General features: G+C 40.4%; 1 protein-coding gene across 1 annotated transcript in view; it reads left to right on the forward strand.

Annotated features, from left to right (window-relative positions):
* Positions 1 to 11,685, forward strand: part of SNX30 (sorting nexin family member 30) — a 70,042-nt gene extending 58,357 nt beyond the window's left edge. The window contains exons 8-9 of the mRNA XM_063455306.1: positions 9,839 to 9,991; positions 10,779 to 11,685. Of these exons, the coding sequence (XP_063311376.1) occupies positions 9,839 to 9,991; positions 10,779 to 10,838 (213 nt within the window). The 3' untranslated portion in view covers positions 10,839 to 11,685. The remainder of the gene's footprint in view (positions 1 to 9,838; positions 9,992 to 10,778) is intronic.
* The last annotated feature ends 9,635 nt before the right edge of the window (positions 11,686 to 21,320 follow it).

Consider the following 21,320-nt stretch of genomic DNA (forward strand, 5'->3'; position numbering starts at 1 on the left):
ACCACCGAAGTGCTGAGTTCCCAACTAGTGGAAACAAAAGTGTGTCTGCAGAACTGGTAGGGGATAACCCTTGTGTTTGTACATAGACTAAAATGGTAGAATAAGCGTGATCCGTAAGCTTGGACGGCCTAGGGAGCACTAAAGAGTAGTTCTGCAGATGTTGTTCTGCCTTAAGTAACAATCTTGAAAATAACTTTACTTTATTGCGGGCATCATAAACATTATGATCCCAGAAAAATATGAAAATAAAACTTAATGCACCATCACCACTAAGGACAAAAAACTGGGGGGGTGGAGGGGACGGTATAGTCTGTGGAAATATCCCAAGACAAAATTAGAGATACTAATGGAGTCTGAAGGGAAAAAGCCTGCTTGTAGAAGAAAGCTGTATAAATGTCTCTAATTGCAGAGGCTCAATGTAACAGCAGCAGGGTAAACCCAAGGCTCCAAAAGGGAGAGAGGAACCTTGATAGCAACATATATGATAATTCAATAAATGAGTGAGAAAAAAAAATATATATGGGATAACAATGTATCCCTACCACTTCATAAAGTAAGCAAGTGCACAATACGATGGATCTATCTGTAGAGATCCTACTATGTATGCAGGGCTTTGTAAGAATATCAACTTGCGAGGTTGCTGTGGAAGAGAACAGATTCTACTCTAGAAGCACTCTGCTAGCTGGTTCTAACACTTCATAAAGTTAGCAAATGCACAGTACAAAGGATCTATCTGTAGAGATCCTACTGTGTATGCAGGGCTTTGTAAGAAAATCAACTTGCGAGGTTGCTGTGGAAGAAAACAGATTCTACTCTGGAAGCACTCTACTAGCTGGTTCTAACCTCAGTTAGATACCTTCTGTACCCATTCCCCCTAACCAAAGAATCACATCAAACGTGCATAGTCTAAAAACAGATAGCGGACCTAACGTACGTTTCGGCGCTGCCAAAGCGCCTTTGTCAAAGGTAAACCAGGTACTGAACCAGACAGCGTTTAAGTACACCCTGTGAACGATCCAGCGACCAATCGCAGTGAGAGGTGTGTCCCATCTGTGCGCGCCAAGCCGGCAAACGCTGTGCGAGCTGTCAATTAGCATTAAGTCCGCCCACGTTTGCCGGCTTGGCAAACGTTTGCCGGCTTGGCGCGCACAGATGGGACACACCTCTCACTGCGATTGGTCGCTGGATCGTTCACAGGGTGTACTTAAACGCTGTCTGGTTCAGTACCTGGTTTAACTTTGACAAAGGCGCTTTAGCAGCGCCGAAACGTACGTTAGGTCCTCTATCTGTTTTTAGACTATGCACGTTTGATGTGATTCTTTGGTTAGGGGGAATGGGTACAGTAGGTATCTAACTGAGGTTAGAACCAGCTAGTAGAGTGCTTCCAGAGTAGAATCTGTTTTCTTCCACAGCAACCTCGCAAGTTGATTTTCTTACAAAGCCCTGCATACACAGTAGGATCTCTACAGATAGAACCATTGTACTGTGCATTTGCCAACTTTATGAAGTGTTAGAACCAGCTAGCAGAGTGCTTCTAGAGTAGAATCTGTTTTCTTCCACAGCAACCTCGCAAGTTGATATTCTTACAAAGGCCTGCATACATAGTAGGATCTCTACAGATAGATCCATCGTATTGTGCACTTGCTTACTTTATGAAGTGGTAGGGATACATTGTTATCCCATATATATATTTTTTTCACACTCATTTATTGAATTATCATATATGTTGCTATCAAGGTTCCTCTCTCCCTTTTGGAGCCTTGGGTTTACCCTGCTGCTGTTACATTGAGCCTCTGCAATTAGAGACATTTATACAGCTTTCTTCTACAAGCAGGCTTTTTCCCTTCAGACTCCATTAGTATCTCTACTTTTGTCTTGGGATATTTCCACAGACTATACCGTCCCCTCCACCCCCCGTATTTTGTCCTTAGTGGTGATGGTGCATTAAGTTTTATTTTCATATTTTTCTGGGATCATAATGTTTATGATGCCCGCAATAAAGTAAAGTTATTTTCAAGATTGTGACTTAAGGCAGAACAACATCTGCAGAACTACTCTTTTTTTTTTTTTTTTTTTTAATTCTTTATTTTTATTGTACAGAAAGATTCACAAACAGCACGTTCTGCCATAACAGCTAGGGCGTGTAGAGTGTCGACAATATTGTACATTGGTTCAGCAGTGAAAAACATTGCACATTTTTATAAATAAACGAGTAACATATAGTAGTATCCTATTTTGTGTTTGTAGAAATAATAATAAATTGTTAAACTCCACTGATAACTGTAGCAGAAGACTGCGCAGTTTGTTTAAGAGACGTGGCCCGCTTAAAATAAAGATTTGCATGCTATGTAGCCCGTTTAGGTTTCATGGGATTAGGTCCCCGGCCATAGGTCTCCATGTGTTCTGCTAGTACGTTAACACATTAGCTGGAGCATAATAGGCTTAGGTGGAGCATACATATAGGTAAGGCCAGTATTATTAGGTACGTTAAGCAGTGGTATCAGTATAATACCCTATCTCCTGGAGTGCATGGTCAGGTAACATACAATTCTAGTATATGAGAGCTTACATGTGAGGAGGCATTAAGGGAGAACATGCGCAATTTTTGTAGATTATAATGGCAAGCGCAGAGCCCTGTCTAGCTGTGACTAGTGGTATGCACTTGTGGGCGACTAAAAGCCTTCAAAATAGTGTGACATTTAGCAAAAAACATTACAAGAAATCACAAAGAAAAGAAAAAGAAACAGCGTTGTGCTGAGTAGCGCTTAGCGCCTAGCGTGATCTCGTTTGGCAAGATAGGATTTTGATCTCTGAGATATCACTTGCCACTATTCCACCTTACAAAGAAAGGAAAAGCAAAATGGCAGTGTCACCAGCAAATCAACTTGGAATCACAGTGCTTGTAGGTATGTCCGTGACCAGAGTCTCTGAGTGAGTGCTTTGGGTTTCTGTTTGTCCACATAATAATAATAATGAAATTGAATTACATAAAAATGGCTGGCATGTAACTTATGTAACTGATGCATGTAACATATGATAACTGGGTTATCTACTTGGAGTAACTACGCTACGTTAGTACAGATTTCTTTAGCAGGAGCTAGGTAGGGTAAAGTGAGATTAGAAACTGCTGGGGTCTTCCAAAACAACGGGAAACAGCTCAGATATGCAAGCTGAGTTATCCTGTCGCTTACAAGGCTGTGTAGGTCGAGTTCAGTTTAGCCCACACCATCTCGGCAGAGGATAGGTGAGAGCCCCAAAGTCCCCAATAAGGCCCCAAACCTTGTAACTTGGTCCGTAGTACCATCCGTTTTCATCCTGTTTGGTGTAGCTCGGACTTTGTCGTCCTTTCCTTTGCGACCCCAGAGTTTGCTGTCTCTGTGGCGGTGGACGGCCATTATGGTGCCTGATGGAGTATGCAGCCGTGCGGTCGCCTGTGTTGCCGGAAGATTCAGCAACATGGTTGAGGGAGGTGCAGAGTCCGCGTGGGGTAATCGGAGAAGGCCTGGAGTGCTTTGCTGGAGTCTCTTTGTTGTTGCCGATTCTCGTCGCTGGGTTAAGTGAGGGGCCCGGAGGGTCCCCTTTGCTTGCCAGGGTTGTGGGTTGATCCGTTTCCCCACCTTGCCAGGGAGATGCAGGTATATGAACCCCTGCCGCCTTCTGGTATCCGCTTTTTTGGGCTGTGCGTTCTGCCTCTGCCCCTGCTGGTTTGGGTTATTATCGCCCTCTTGCTGAGTCTGCCATTGTGGTTGCGTCGCTGTTTTCCCTTGTCTAGCAGCCTGTGGGGTACCTCTGTGCGGGGTCTGGAGAGTCTCTTCTGGCTCTGGGCCCTTCATGTGGGCTTCCAGGGACTCCCAGAAAGCAGTGAAGATTCTGTTTAGCCGCAACTCAGTTTCCCGCCATGCGTTAGCTGTGTTGGCGGTGTGGGAGGCTTCCGCCATCTTGGAGGTCATAGGGACAGTAGCTTTTGGGCTCCAAGGAGCCGGTTCTAGCCCATTGCTTTGCCAGGGAGTCAGTTTGGGGTAGACCGGGATGACCCCCACCGGTCCAGAGGGGGGGGGAACGAGGGCTCGCAGTCTGCTTTCCGGCGTGGCCTTGCTGCTGGGGAGCGGCCGTCTCCCCTGCGCCTGCCCCGCTTGTAGGCCTCATTGTGTGCTGTGCTTGTTTCGGCGCTTGAGAGGTACCGATCTCTGCACCTCGGTGTCCTCTCTCGGGTGGTAACTTCGGGTTCTCGTTTAAGTGCCTGTGTGGCGGTTGATTTTAGAGTTAAGTGCCCGGTTTAGCAGGAGCTGCTGAGATGAGCGTCTACACAGCTCTGCGGTCAGGCCCCGCCCCCCGCAGAACTACTCTTTAGTGCTCCCTAGGCCGTCCAAGCTTACGGATCACGCTTATTTTACCATTTTAGTCTATGTACAAACACAAGGGTTATCCCCTACCAGTTCTGCAGACACACTCTTGTTTCCACTAGTTCGGAACTCAGCACTTCGGTGCTCTCTCTCTTTTTCTAGTTATATCTATTCCTAGAGGTTTCAATACCTTCAGAGTGTGCGATCACATTTAAATCAAAACTACAGACAATAATACATCATGACCAATTTTCTTTCTCAGTTGAAGGAGTCCAATAAGTGGTGTACAGACATAGACTCAGAGTTTTCTGACAAAGAGGTGACATATCTACTCGAGCAAGTTAACATAAATGCCAAGTTCAGGACCCTATCAAACCTTTGTAAACAACAAATCAGGTTAGGGTGGGAGGTGACTTCATTGCAAAAATACCTTAGCAAGGCAATGATACCCAGAGGATTGAGAATTCAATCTACCCCTAACTTAGAACTAGATGATCCTCTACTTTTGAAGGAATGGGAGGAGGCAGCAGACACTTGTTCAAAAAAATTTATGGACATTCTGCTCAGATTTGAATCAGAAAGGTTGAAAGTAGTCAATGAGAAAGTCAATATAGCAGTCGAAGGGACACAGAGCTGTAAAGATGATCCCTCTTTCACTGTACAAGAACAAAGACTCCAACAGAATCTAAACAAATACCAGAATAATGTTTAAAGCCGCAAACACGGCAAATTCGTCAGAGACAATGACGATTATAAAAAGGGGAAGGTATATAGACGTTTCAAAAAAACCACAAGGCCAGATTCAGACCACTATATGACTTCTGACTACGAGACATCCGACACTGACAACGAACAAGTTACAGCTCCAACAGGCAGCACTAATCCTCAATCCAATAAGGGAATCCTAAAGAAAGGGGTGGCTTTTTTAGGACAGCCCCCCCAAGAGGGGGATGTTCAAACTCAAAGACAGACCCGTTACAGAGGAAGAGCACGCAGACGATACTAGAGGATGATATGAGGGTTGTTAACCTTTCTGATGTCATTCTGACTCCATTACAAGTTAAGGTATTGATGAGAGGGCTTTCCTTCGTCCCAATTCCTCCATTTAATCACTTTCAATGGATAAAGGATATTAACCTTTTTGGGGAGGAAGCTAGCCCTTCACAAGTTCTTTAAACAAAAAGATGACAAAAAAGCTAGGGAACTTGGCTTTAATCCCAGGGAATACCAATGCCTACAGGAATTGGTGTCCCTTTTAGAAGATAGCGATACCAACCCCACAGCACCCTATACTGATCTACGTTTGAAAAGTAGGTTTACACCCAACCTTAGAGAGTTCAAGAATATTGAAACATTCATAGACTCCACTACCAATATGATCAAAGCTATAAACACAGACATGCAGGGGGAATCTACCCGGGAGGGAATGGAGGGCACTATGCGAACTCAGGGACAATGAGAAAATTATAATCAAGCCTGCAGACAAAGGCGGTAACATTGTCTTATTAAATAGGCAACATTATATACAGTTGGTCGAGGCTATCCTACATAATGATAGGACCTACAAACTATTGACCGCAGACCCTTCTTTGAAATACAAGACCCTCCTGGATCAAGCCTTTGATCAAGGCATACTCTCAAAGGAAGAATATGGCAGTGTCTTCATCAAATACCCTACGATCTCCACTTTTTACTGCCTCCCAAAAATCCATAAGCAGCAAGAAACCTTGACAGCTAGACCAATTGTCTCAGGTACAAATAACTTCACCAGTAAGGGCAGTATCTATGTGGACAGAATTCTACGACCATTTGTAGAAAGCCTACCATCATACCTGAAAGACACGAAAGATACCCTTAAATGTCTAGCAGCAATCAAGGTACCAGAGGGAGCAACCCTCTGCAGCCTAGATGTGGAAGCCCTATACTCTTCCATACCACACTCAAGTGGCTTGGATCATATTGAGTACTTTCTTAAGAAAAGATGTGTTGAGCATGACACCCACACTACCTTTGTGTTGGATTTGTTGAAGTTTATCCTCACACACAACGTTTTCCTCTTCCAGAACAAATACTATCACCAGGTGCAGGGGACTGCGATGGGGACGTCTTGTGCCCCATCATATGCCAACCTGCACCTGGGATGGTGGGAGAGTGAACTAGTCTTCACTGAGCCCCATACCAGCTTTACTGAGTGTATCTTCCTATGGAAAAGGTACATTGATGATGTCCTAATCATCTGGACAGGTACCCAACTACTCTTTCAGACCTTTGTAGAGGCACTAAACATGAACAATCTCAATCTCAGATTCACCATGGAATTTGGTGATCAGACACTCAGTTTTCTTAGACTGTACACTAAGGATAACCAAGGACTTCGGAATAGAGACTACCCTTTATCGAAAGCCCACATCTACGAACAACATGCTACGATGGGAGAGCCCCCATCCTACCCCTCTCAAAAGAGGGATCCCGGTGGGCCAGTACCTGAGACTAAGAAGAAATTGCCCGTCTACTGAAGACTTCAAACTCAAAGCCGCAGACTTGCGGAAAAGATTCAAACAGAGAGGCTATCCGAATAGATGCTTAAAACACGCCTACCAGAGAGCACTGAACCTTGAACGAGAGGAACTGCTCACAAATAAGCCCAAACTGGATTCCAAGAGAGCTATCAGGTGTATAGCAAGTTATGACGCCAGATGGAATGAGGTGAAAAAGGTGATGGGCCGTTTCTGGCCGTTACTAACTCAGGACCCACACCTCAAGGACACAATTTCTACCAAAGTGTCAATAACAGCCAGAAGAGGTAAAAACATGAAAGAAATACTTGTACCCAGCCATTTCTCGGCACCTAGAAAGAAAAATAACACCTGGATGAAGGTACATGGCACATATCAGTGTGGCAGGTGTGTTGCGTGTGTGCACATAGCAAAAGGATCAAAAACCATTTCTGACTCCAGCAACTCTGTAGAAATCCCCATTAAACAGTTCTTTAACTGTAACACCCTGGGTATGATCTACCTACTTACATGCAAATGTGGCATGAAGTATGTGGGCAAGACTATACGTCCATTCAAAAGACGTATTATGGAACACGTCCACTCTGTGACCTCCAATAGGGACACACCAGTGGCCAGGCATATTAGAAACAACCATATGGATACCCCGAAGTGCATCAAATTTGCGGGTATTGAAAAAATTCAGCTAGGCATAAGAGGGGGTGATCTAGATCAGACCCTAAAAAGGAGGGAATGCTATTGGATCTTTAAGTTGGATACGTTAGCCCCCAAAGGTCTGAATGAGGGCTTCACCTTCACTCCTTTCATAGACACATGATGCTCTATACCTGTAGATATGTATATAGTTATGTGTTGAAGTGTTCTTTACTTGCGTCTTTCTTTCATTATTTATTTTATTTATTATTTTTTGTAAATATGGATCCTCACAAAAACCAGGTATTCTTAACCTACCAGCAGTAACATATTCACAGACCCTATACAGATCATATGTACCCCCATTTTTCCACATGTGTACATCTAGAGCTCCATAGCTGGAAACTTGTTTTTGTTTTGTTTTGTCTTTTTCATCCAGTAGATGATCTAGATCACATAGATTTTCCCCTGACCTTTGGATACTTACCTTCTTCAGTGGGAACAGTTACTCCCAATTAAAATAAATTTTACATACACTGGAAGAACTATGCACAGTCTTAAGATCTCTCTATCTCTAGGGATCTACAACATACAATAGGGCTCTATGCCTTTAAAACCTGTTTGGTCATCACATCATCCATTTGTATACAGGGACACTCACTGAGTATGGTTGACATTGGTTTACCCATGTACTACCTCTGGGTTTCCCAGATATAGTGACATGATGTGTACACATCACTATACCGTCTGTGAGGGTGTTTTTATTCACATCTCTATACACACAATGGACTGTATGACATATGTTGCTATGATTCCAACATGTGTCAGGGGCATATAAAGATCGTATTAATGTACTTTATGGGTCTCATTGTTATCCCCCCAGAATGCAGATATCCTTTCTTGCTGACAGATCAGCCTGGCGATTCACTCGCCGTTCACAGGTCCCGCCCCGTTTACACCCACGTGGGCGGACTTAGTGCTGATTGACAGCTCGCACAGCGTTTGCCGGCTTGGCGCGCACAGATGGGACACACCTCTCACTGCGATTGGTCGCTGGATCGTTCACAGGGTGTACTTAAACGCTGTCTGGTTCAGTACCTGGTTTACCTTTGACAAAGGCGCTTTGGCAGCGCCGAAACGTACGTTAGGTCCGCTATCTGTTTTTAGACTATGCACGTTTGATGTGATTCTTTGGTTAGGGGGAATGGGTACAGAAGGTATCTAACTGAGGTTAGAACCAGCTAGTAGAGTGCTTCCAGAGTAGAATCTGTTTTCTTCCACAGCAACCTCGCAAGTTGATTTTCTTACAAAGCCCTGCATACACAGTAGGATCTCTACAGATAGATCCTTTGTACTGTGCATTTGCTAACTTTATGAAGTGTTAGAACCAGCTAGCAGAGTGCTTCTAGAGTAGAATCTGTTCTCTTCCACAGCAACCTCGCAAGTTGATATTCTTACAAAGCCCTGCATACATAGTAGGATCTCTACAGATAGATCCATCGTATTGTGCACTTGCTTACTTTATGAAGTGGTAGGGATACATTGTTATCCCATATATATTTTTTTTTCCTCACTCATTTATTGAATTATCATATATGTTGCTATCAAGGTTCCTCTCTCCCTTTTGGAGCCTTGGGTTTACCCTGCTGCTGTTACATTGAGCCTCTGCAATTAGAGACATTTATACAGCTTTCTTCTACAAGCAGGCTTTTTCCCTTCAGACTCCATTAGTATCTCTAATTTTGTCTTGGCGATATTTCCACAGACTATACCGTCCCCTCCACCCCCCGTATTTTGTCCTTAGTGGTGATGGTGCATTAAGTTTTATTTTCATATTTTTCTGGGATCATAATGTTTATGATGCCCGCAATAAAGTAAAGTTATTTTCAAGATTGTTACTTAAGGCAGAACAACATCTGCAGAACTACTCTTTAGTGCTCCCTAGGCTGTCCAAGCTTACGGACATTTCTGTATCACACATACTCCTCATAGCCTGGACGTTTGGTTGGCCACATGTAGTTTTGTCTCCTGGAAATATCCCAGTGGGCTAGTCCAGGCCCAAAGAGCACTGTGCTTGTGGGCTCCCACTCCAGTCTGCAGACGAATGGTGATAAATGATAGTGGTCTGAGGAGCAATTAACTTCCAGTCAGCTTTGCCATCTCTCTCCTGCGATAAATCACCCTTTTGTCTGCAGGAAACAAAAACATGTTTGTATTAATATTTTCCTGTAGTGATATGTTGTAACATTTTTGGCTGTGTTGAATAATTCATATTAACTTGATAGCTGCTGCTTTCTTTAATTGAAACCAACACACTGTAATTCCATTTCTGTTTTAATCTATTAGGGGCCTACGGATGTAGAGAAGTGTCAGGATAAGGTGGAATGCTTTAATGCTGATTTGAAAGCGGACATGGAGAGGTGGCAAAATAACAAGAGGCAGGATTTCCGTCAGCTGCTCATGGGAATGGCTGAAAAAAACATTCAGTACTATGAAAAGGTGAGTATCTGATGCACTGTTCCGGGCATTCAGTGCTTAATCCAGTGGAGGCCTCATTGGAAACGGAAAAGACTCCCAGTGTGGTTTTATTAAGCTAATTTTCTACATTAAGTGTGCTAGGTGCTGTGGCCTGTCCTTCTAAGCTTTATAGAGATTGCAATGTTTACATTTCAGGGTTAAAGGGTTTCAGGGTATTACAGCACTGACATTAAACCTTGCAGCTCACAGGAAAGCAGTAAATTCAGTTCTTTCCTATGAGAAGCATTAGCATGGAAACCCAATCCGTGACCAATCCAATTAGCTCCTCTCGGAGGTGCATTGGATTGGTCATTGGTTTGAGTATAAAATTAATGAAATTCACCTTGGTTTTCTTCTTACACATAATTTAAAGCAGGGACTACTTTTTCTTTTGGACAGTGTGCTCTTTGGCAGTAAGCAGATCGTAAGCAAAGTTCCACTTCAGCTGCTAATTTACCCACCATCCATCAGTCAAAAGAATCCCACAGAAGGGTAAACTACAGATGTCATGGACAAAGTATAACAAATGGAGGTGCCTGGATTTTGAGATCCAATACAAGGGGAAAAAAGATAATAAATGTAAATAGACAAAGACAATTGGCAAGTGGACGTATAATCATTAGGATGCAAAGGACATAAAAAGTGGGAAATTACAATGCCGCTTTAATTGTTTAGTATACGTGCTAGCTGAAAAAAATGAAAAGCTTTCTTACTAATCTTGTAATGTAAAGTGTTTAATCACACATCTGTTTATATTTTTTTTTAACAGTGCCTTACAGCATGGGAATCCATTATACCACTGCTTCAAGACAAACGCGAATCTAAGTGAGCATTTTTTTCAGTGGGCCAACACTTTTCGCCATGGATGGAGATAACCCGAGCTCACACTGCACAACTCACCATTCTAGGTGGCTGGCATGTTGATGGACCTCCTCTGACATTTACATTTTACTGCAATGCAAAAGATGCCAAACTTGCCCCTTCATACATCCTCCAACTTTGCTTTTCTTCTTGTTATTCCTAAGACTTCGTTAACTAACTGTTCCGATCCACGATATCCACTGTATGTAACCATACAGAGGTGTGATGAAACATAATATGTGTCTTACTATGGCAGCGAGTCTACCACTTCTATTTGGAGGAGTTCCTGGCTTTTATAACACTAAAAATTAAAAAACTTACTGAGTGCATTAAAAAAATCTCACCACAATGAGCGTTCCACTGAGTGTATTTCCATAGATGATTAATTTCTATAGCTAACCCTCCTTTTCTAAGTAAATTATAAGGGCGAACATTTTACATGTTGTTACTGGGGACCCTTTTCTCAACATTTTGTGCAGTCCAACTTTTTTTGGCCTTACTGTCACAAAGAGGCCATGATGTTCGCATGAACAGTGTTCGTAAATGTGGCATGAAGTTGTTTCTCTTTGATGTTACTTTTCTTGAGGGTTTTTTGTTTATTTAATTTTTCTTTCAAAATTTTGAAGTTAAGAATATGCATTGCATTGTATCTCTGCTCAAGGAGCCAGATTTAAGGGATGAAAAATATGTTTACACTGGGGCCTTATCTGAAATTTATTAAAGGGAACACCTGACAGAGACCTGTTTTTTGTTATTTTCAAAATTCCATAAAAAACAAAACAGTTTTGACTTTTTTAATTAAAAAATAAATAAAATCATTTTAAGTGCAGTGCTTGTATTTTTTCTATTATATCTGCTTGCAAGCTATAATTTACGAACTGGGCTTCATATAGTGTGTAATGGCAGCTTCCTCAAGACTAGACTTGACATGAATGTAGCATACTGCAATGTTTGCCCATTGTTCTGCCTGTCTGCAATTCTTATTAGTAATTGAGAAACCTTAGAGCGTCATCATTCCAGATCCTCTTAGTATGTTTAATGTCTTTGAATTATTTTTCTCTTTAACCCCTTAAGGACTGGACTTTTTTTGCGATGTTGTACATTTGCGACCAGGCATCTTTTTGACACTTTTGTGGTGTTTGTGTTTAGCTGTAATTTTCCGCTCTCTCATTTTTTGTTCCCATACAAATTATATATTGTTTTTTTCAGGACAAAAGGGGCTTTCTTTACATACCATTATTTATATAATCTCATCTAATTTAATTTTAAAAAAATGAAAAAATATGATGAAAAATTGAAAAAAATACACGTTTTTTGAATTTTATGTGAAAAATCTTTTACTCATCTACAAAAGCGAATGAAAAAAACTGCTAAATAGATTAAAAATGTTGTCCTGAGTTCAAAAATACCCAGTGTTTACATGCTTTTTGCTTTTTTTTTTGCATGTTATAGGGCTATAAGTACAAGTAGGATATTGCGGTTTCAAAACATACATTTTTAAAATGTATCAATAGTGACATTGTAACACTGTTATCTGTCATAAATTGCTAAATAACACCCCACATGTACATATTTTTTTAAAAGTAGACAACCCAGGGTATTCAATATGGGGTATGTCCAGACTTTTTTAGTAGCCACTTAGTCGCAAACACTGGCCAAAGTTAGCGTTCATATTTGTTTGTGTGGGAAAAAAGTAAAAAACTAAATTGAACGCTAATTTTGGCCAGTGTTTGTGACTAAGTGGTTACTAAAAACGACTGGACTTACCCCATTTGCAATACCTTGGGTTGTCTTCTTTTGCAAATGGTATGCCATCATGGGGGTAATTCTCATTCCTGGGCTACCATACGCTCTCAAAGGCAACGTAACCAACCTGGCCATTTTCAATGTAAAAATATTTGACCTATATATTTGACCCTGTAACTTTCAAAAACGCTATAAAACCTGTACATGGGGGGTCCTGTTCTACTCAGGAGACTTTGCTGAACACAAATATTAGTGTTTCAAAACTGGAAAATGTATCACAACAATTATATCATCAGTAAAAGTGCTGTTTGTGTGTGAAAAATGCAAACAAAGTCACTTTCACTGACAATATCATCGCTGTGATATGTTTTACTGTTTTGAATCACTAATATTTGTGTTCAGCAAAGTCTCCCGAGTAAAACAGTACCCCCCATGTACATGTTTTAGGGTGTCGTAGAACGTTACAGGGTAAAATACAGTGATAGCAAATTAAATTCTCTGGTCTTTCGGCCTGGGTTGGCAGGCAGGTCCCTTAAATTGCAATCAATAAAATAACTTAATTATGTAAAAATATTACCTAAATACGCACGTAGAATTTAAATATATATGCATATTTATATATTTGAAGTCTACGTGTATATTTATATAATTATTTATGTAATTTTGTATATCGACATATGAATAGTTCGCATTCTTTTTATTTATTTAAATATACATAGATATATATACAATTTCATTCTAAGTGTATTTTGATATAAATATATATATATTAATATCAAAATACAGTTAGAATAAAATTTCGTATAGATATATAATTTTTTTTCAATTTGTTATTATTATTTTTAATTTTTTTAATTTAATTTAAATTATTTATTATTCGTATTTTATAATAATATATATATACAATATATATAGTTATTATATATATTATATATATACGTGTGCAAATTAATTATAAGTGTATTTTTATATTAATATATGTACATATTAATATAAAAATACACTTAGCATGACATTATATATATGATATATAGACATATTATATAGGTATAATATATGTCTATATATCATATATATACACATATATAATAATATATTTTTTTTTTATTAACTATAACTTTAAATTTTTTTATGATTTTACACTGGCAGGGAGACTGCCTGTCAGCACAGACAGTCCCCCTGCAGGCAGAGACTAGGACACCTATTGTGACCATGTGGTCGCCCTGTTGGGCGATCACATGGCCCCAGGGGTCCTAAACCGCCATGGGGAGACTGTCTGGGCTGCAGGCAGTCTCCCCACACCGGGAGCAACGCCGATCGCCGCCGGGGGAACGACGGCGATCTGGTAAGTACATTTTAAATTTAGGACGGTTCAGGACCGTCGTCGGTCGGCAACGCAAAAATGCCGATGACGGTCCTGAACCGTCCTGCGTCCTCAAGGGGTTAAACATCTATAAGTTAGGTAAATATCTTGGATTGGACCTTCAGGATGGATAAGCATACCAAGACTGTCATGGTGACAACGTTTTTTCCCTAACTCTACTCGGGGATTAACCCCTTAAGGACCAAACTTCTGGAATAAAAGGGAATCATGACATGTCACACACGTCATGTGTCCTTAAGGGGTTAAAGGGACACTATAGTCACCAAAACAACTTTAGGTTAATGAAGCAGTTTGGGTATAGAGATCATGCCTGTGAAGTCTCAGTGGTCAATTCTGTGCCATTTAGAAATGAAATCACTTGTTTCTCTCCATGCATTCCTAGTCACACCTTCCCTGGCTGTGAATCACACCACCCCCAAAGTTTTTTTGTTGTTGTTTTTTTTGCTCTGTAAATTGAACTTTAACCCCTTCAGGACGGAGTCAATAGTGCACGTTCTGATCAAAACAAAACGTAAACAAAAACTGGAATTTGCGCTATATGTCTGTTCAACCGTAATTCACCGCTGTCACATTAAGTGCACCCACACTTCTTATATATCATTTTGTTCAGGAGAAACAGGGCTTTAATTTATCATTAACTATTCATATATGGAACATAATTTATTATGAATAAAATTTTAAAAAAATGTGAGAAAATAAGATTTATTTTTAAATTTGTATTTCCATCTGACATTTTAGCTGTGAGTGTCATAATACTGTTAAATTTTACTGCAAAAAAATGCACATATTTGTAATCAGCGATGTCTCACGAGTACAACAGTACACCCCATTAACAGGTTTTATGGTGTTTGGGAAAGTTTACAGGGTCAAATATAGAAGGTTCCATTTTCAAATTGAAATTTGCCAGATTAGTAATGTTACCTTTGAGACGGTGTGGTAGCCCAGGAAAGAGAATTACCCCCATAATGGCATACCATTTGAAAAAGTAGACAACCCAAGGTATTGAAAGTGGGGTATGTTTAGTTTTTTTTAGTAGCCACTTAGTCACAAACACTTGCTGCTGCACGCAATGTTGATGGTGAAATGATCAAAACACTGACAGAATCCATGGATGGCAGGCTTTTGAGTGTCCTTGCAAAGAAAGGTGGCTATCCTAGACACTGTTCAGAGAGGTGTACTGTTTTCCCTCCTTGTAAATCTCACATTTGATGATGGACCACAGGTTCTCAATGGGGTTCAGATCAGGTGAACAAGGAGGCCATGTCATTAGATTTTCTTCTTTTATACCCTTTCTTGCCAGCCACGCTGTGGAGTACTTGGACGCGTGTGATGGAGCATTGTCCTGCATGAAAATCATGTTTTTCTTGAAGGATGCAGACTTCTTCCTGTACCACTGCTTGAAGGTGTCTTCCAGAAACTGGCAGTAGGACTGGGAGTTGAGCTTGACTCCATCCTCAACCCGAAAAGGCCCCACAAGCTCATCTTTGATGATACCAGCCCAAACCAGTACTCCACCTCCACCTTGCTGGCGTCTGAGTCGGACTGGAGCTCTCTGCCCTTTACCAATCCAGCCATGGGCCCATTCATCTGGCCCATCAAGACTCACTCTCATTTCATCAGTCCATAAAACCTTAGAAAAATCAGTCTTGAGATATTTCTTGGCCCAGTCTTGACGTTTCAGCTTGTGTGTCTTGTTCAGTGGTGGTCGTCTTTCAGCCTTTCTTACCTTGGCCAATGTCTCTGAGTATTGCACACCTTGTGCTTTTGGGCACTCCAGTGATGTTGCAGCTCTGAAATATGGCCAAACTGGTGGCAAGTGGCATCTTGGCAGCTGCACGCTTGACTTTTCTCAGTTCATGGGCAGTTATTGTGCGCCTTGGTTTTTCCACACGCTTCTTGCGACCCTGTTGACTATTTTGAATGAAACGCTTGATTGTTCGATGATCACGCTTCAGAAGCTTTGCAATTTTAAGAGTGCTGCATCCCTCTGCAAGATATCTCACTATTTTTGACTTTTCTGAGCCTGTCAAGTCCTTCTTTTGACCCATTTTGCCAAAGGAAAGGAAGTTGACTAATAATTATGCACACCTGATATAGGGTGTTGATGTCATTAGACCACACCCCTTCTCATTACAGAGATGCACATCACCTAATATGCTTAATTGGTAGTAGGCTTTCGAGCCTATACAGCTTGGAGTAAGACAACATGCATAAAGAGGATGATGTGGTCAAAATACTCATTTGCCTAATAATTCTGCACTGCCTGTAGATAGATAGATATATATAGAATGTAATTCTAAGTGTATTTTGTTACCAATATATATATATTAATAACAAAATACAGTTAGAATGAAATTACATATGCATATATAATTTATATAAAATTCTGTTTTAATATTTTATTTATTATTGTAATTATGTGTGTGTGTGTGTATATATATATATATATATAACGTCATTCTAAGTGTATTTTAATATGAATATATACTTATATTAATATTAATATACACTTTGTATGACGTTACATATATATTATATGTATATATATTATATGTATAATGTATATATGTGTGTGTGTGTATATATATATATATATATATATATACATTTATTTTATTTTAAAACTTGTCTTATTATTATTTTTTTACTCTACCCACCAGCAGGGGGACTGTCTGACCTTTCAGACAGTCCCCCTGCTGGCAGATCCACAGCCAGCTATAGGGGGCCATGTGATCGCTCTTTGAGAGCGATTACATGGCCCCCGGGGGCCTCATTTGCCAGGGAGGGCTGCCTGGGCTGTCAGGCAGCCCTCCAGAAGAGGATCGCGGCGGAGGTAAGTCCACCGGAACTCCAGGGGCTGCAAGCCGTTACGGCGTTCTATGCCGCCGCAACGGCTTTAAAGCCCTTTTAATCCGGGACGGCATAGAACGCCGTAACGGCGTTAAGGGGTTAATAACGCGCAGAAGGCTCCTGCAAGGTCTAGCTAGCAATTAACAGTGCATGGAATAAGAAATTATAAATTGTTTGTAACAAAGTATAAACATTAGATCTCATTTTACAGGAAGTGTTTAGGAAGGCTGGGCACTTTACTTGCAGGAAAGTGTGGCTAGTGCTGCAGAAACAGTGATCTAACTCCTAAATAGCAGATAATTGATAAGCAAGACTGAAGGGGCATGATCTATCCACCAAAATTGCTCCATTAAGCTAAAGTTGTTTTGATGACTATAGTGTCCCTTTACGCCTGAAGGGACATTTCTTTTTTGACTAGTATGTGCTATTTGTTTAACATATGCTTTTCATTTTTTAAATTGGGTTTTGCTGTGGTGGAGTCCAGTAGTTTCATCCCAATGGTGTATTAAGAAAGATTCTCTTAGTAGTGTAAGGGTTTACTCTGCTATTAAAAATAGTATAACTACAGTACGGTGTGGATGATTTATCAGTTAGCCATTGCAACTTAACATTTCAGCTAGAGCAACTTCCGTCATTGACCATGTATATGTGGATTTAAAGTCTTTAGCTATACAGGAAGATAAAAAAAAAAAAAAAAAAAAAAGAAATGAGAAGCTGAATATTTACTTAGATTACTTTTATTGAATGTTTTCGTATCTGAGGAAGCTGAGTCATTTGCTAATGGCAGCCAGAAAATAAGCTGGTGATTGTGATCTGGACTTACACCTCAAGCATACTATACTACACCGTGTCTATTGATATATTGTTATACACCTTTGTTGAAATGCACACATTGTGTATGACTTGACAGGTTTCTGCATACTGGCATGTGAATTCAATGCAACATAAAAATAATTTATTAACATAAAAAAAGAAAAATTAGTTTGGATGTAAACAAATGAATGTCGGGGAAATGGACATTCCCTTGCCGTGAGAGATGATTGCTTTTTTTTTATTTTATTTATTTTTTTTCAATGCCAGGGAACACAGCATTCCCATACATCCCAACTGTCCCTGTTTAGTAAGTCACAATTTCTGAGAACAGCCCCAACCCTGGCCGTACCACCACTGACCCCCCCCCCCCCCCCCCCTAAAATTAAAGTGTCCATCTTTATTCATCTTTATTAAAGTGTCCATCTTTATTTAAAGTGTCCATCTTGAATTGTTAGGAGCTATGCATTCCCCAGCATGGTATTGGAGGAAGCCTGGAACTCAAACATGATGCAAGGGTAAAGGGAAGGAAAGTACGATTGCCCAGGTCAACCCCTGAGGCATAAATGGTTCTTTGGGACACTAAATTTGAAACCATCATACTACAGCCTAATAGATGGAACATAACGGAGAATGGCAGCATCATGTGGACCAATGCAGGGGCAGTCTAATTAATTTAGGATGGTAAATCTAGTGAACTATCCTGGCAGTTATCCAGATATTTCCAGTCATTTTCTCCTAATTTTTCAAGGCAAATCATTTAGTGAATAACCTTTTAAGTGAAGTTTGAATTAACGAGTAATCATTGCCCTTAAAGTTGAAAGTGTGGATTTTCTATTAAAACCAGAAAGGATTTTAAGCAAGTATACAGAGTAACATGGAAATCCCCGTTTCAAGTCATGTAAGCCTGTTTATACAAGACTCACAAAAAAAAAAAAAAAAAATAGTATTTACCATAGATATTGTATTTTGGAAGAAGTGAAACTTGCGGTCTACTCAAAATAGAGAACTTGAAAAAAGACTATGGTTACTATGTGGCGGATTAGTCCTGCTGGATTATAATAGAATCATATAAAAGTGACTGTGTTTTACAACCTGAATGTTTATGACTACTGTATCCATTTAAAATAACACTCTATGCACTACAGGCGACTGCAGTTATGATGCCAAAAGTGCTCTGGTGCCCTCACAGAGTACGTAATAAAACCATTTAAGAATAGTTGGACAACTTACTTGGGTTCTAATGGGCACCTGTCAATGCTTCTCCTGGAGTCAGAAGCTTTTCCAGACAAAAATGGCTGGAGGTGATAAGATAAGTTGTCAAACTGTTCTTAAATGGTCTGACTACTCATTCTAGGAGGGCAACCACTACTGCTGGGTTAACATCTGGTGAGTAAGTGGTAGTGTTGTATCAGTAAGGGTGCACACTGTTTTGTAGGTGTGTTGTCATTAGGATTTAATTAAGAGCTAGTCCACCAAATATGCAAATAGCATATCTCCCAACACTGCCCTGCTGGCATCAGGTTGGGGAAGAGCCACCAGTGACACAAATTGAGCCTAATGCACAAGCCCACCTGGAAAGCAGGCGGATCTACTCACTGAAAGGGTGTGTGAGCCTGGCATCAAGCAAACCAGGCTCACAGACCGCCTCAATAATAGCACTTCTCACAGAGGACTAAGCATAGAATGCTGCTAAAGTGCTCTCTGTATGGTCCCGATACTCCCTAAATTCAGGACACCATGGGACTAAAGCAGGATGGCGGGACTGGACCTCAAAATTCAAACTGTTCCACCAAAAGTGGACAGGTGAGAGGCATGAAGTCGGTTCCTGACTGACATCGCAAAGCCATCTGTTTCTGGCATGTATGGTTTAATATAGCAGATGTTTTGTACTAGCAAAAGAGGATTTTAAAGGATATGTATTGGAGTATATTCCAGAAGTACCGGTAGATAGTTCTGTCAAATCTCTCAAAAAAGCCTTCATACATTTTAATGGAGGATCTGCTGGCATTTTATTTCTGGATAGCTCTTGTGAGTAATATCAGTTTGGTATGTAAATGGTGTAGCTTCCCTTTACAGTGGCATGTGGAAACATTTTTGGAGACTTGTGTAAAGGCAAGCTAATTGAGTTTTTGCCAGTGCCTGGAGTTCTCATAAATTGTGTTATGGCATTATTTGAAAATATAAATAATTTTTGCTGGTTCAGTTTATTCCCTACTATAGCATGCTAGCTATGCAATTCCTTATGAGATTTAAGATTTTATTTACTGGGACACTTCGGACCCCTAAAGCGCATATTTTAAGATACATTTCCATATGTTACACCCTCCTGGCTATCACTCAGACAACAGCTCCTTAACTTCCTGGTATGGTTAGCTTAGTGGAGCTAAACTCAAGTGGCAGGTAATTGCAAAGAGCACCTGCCTTGCGAAGACATCTCAATGCGCTGCATTGGGAAGTCTGTGATTGAACAGACACAGTTAGAACGGGACAAGAGAACTTCATCTTTTGCACGCTGTTTTTAGATAAACCCACAATGGAAAAAAAAGGCATAATTCATTTGTATTATATCTACTGAACTGATTTTTGTATTTGGGCTGCGGAGTGTCCTGTTAACAATAACAATAAAACACAGTAGTTAAAGCAGTTTTCAGCAGAGGTGAGCCAAACAGGTGTCACAACAATAACATGGATATTCCAGTTCCAAACAGAAAGTGTTTGGTGGCTGCACCTATTGCTTTCTGATACAGATGGCTTTTAATGCTTTTTATTGTTATTATTTTTTATTCTACTCAAAGTTCAAGATAAATACATCACAAAGGAAGCAAAGCAAACAGGAATATGGTAACAAGGAGTAGATATCATATAAATGTAATGGAAAAAAGGATTATGGCCATATGGTAGAACTGTAGCCCCATATTTGTTTTCTTAGATAGGAGAATTTAAGTAGCCTGATAAGATTATTAGTGTATTACTATGTGTGCGCCGTAACTTAATTTGTATCATGTATAAATGTAATGGAGACATCCCAGTAACAGCTGATGGAAATGACAAACAGTGCAAATAACACACATTATTACGTGTTTTCAAAGTAGAGGATAATGTAACTTGAGAAGAGAAAATCCATTTAATTCTTTAGGGGAAAATGGCTACTATACCATAGAGGGTGAGGTAGGATAAATAGTATACTCCCAAACTGGGAGAGAACAGGGGAGAACAGAAAGGCTGGGTGAAGAGACAGGAAAAGCAGAGAACAAAGATTAAAAGGGGTCAAGAAGCAAGAGAGGGACTACTTTCCCCCCAGATGCATTATGAGCCCATTATGCTATATTTCCCCAATCTTTGCACGTAGTACTGGGAGAGCAGAAAACTGCAGGGCTTTCCAGGACAATGTACCATACCTTCCAACAATGGAAGGTATGGAATCATATTCAGGTATTGTAGAGCCATGAACGTCCGTCACCAGTGACATGACCTGCATCACTGGTGACGTCCATAATGGGTGGGCCCATCCAGCACTTGTGAATTTTTCCCTGCATGGTTCTAATGCCCGCTGCACAGTGAGATCATGGGACCACAGGACAGAACCTCAAAATCGGGACTGTTGGGAGGCCTACAGTACTTCAATATTTCAAGATGTAAGAGTTGGACTATGAGAGT

The sequence above is a fragment of the Pelobates fuscus genome, chromosome 5 (genome assembly GCF_036172605.1).
Source record: "Pelobates fuscus isolate aPelFus1 chromosome 5, aPelFus1.pri, whole genome shotgun sequence".
Lineage (NCBI taxonomy): Eukaryota > Metazoa > Chordata > Amphibia > Anura > Pelobatidae > Pelobates > Pelobates fuscus.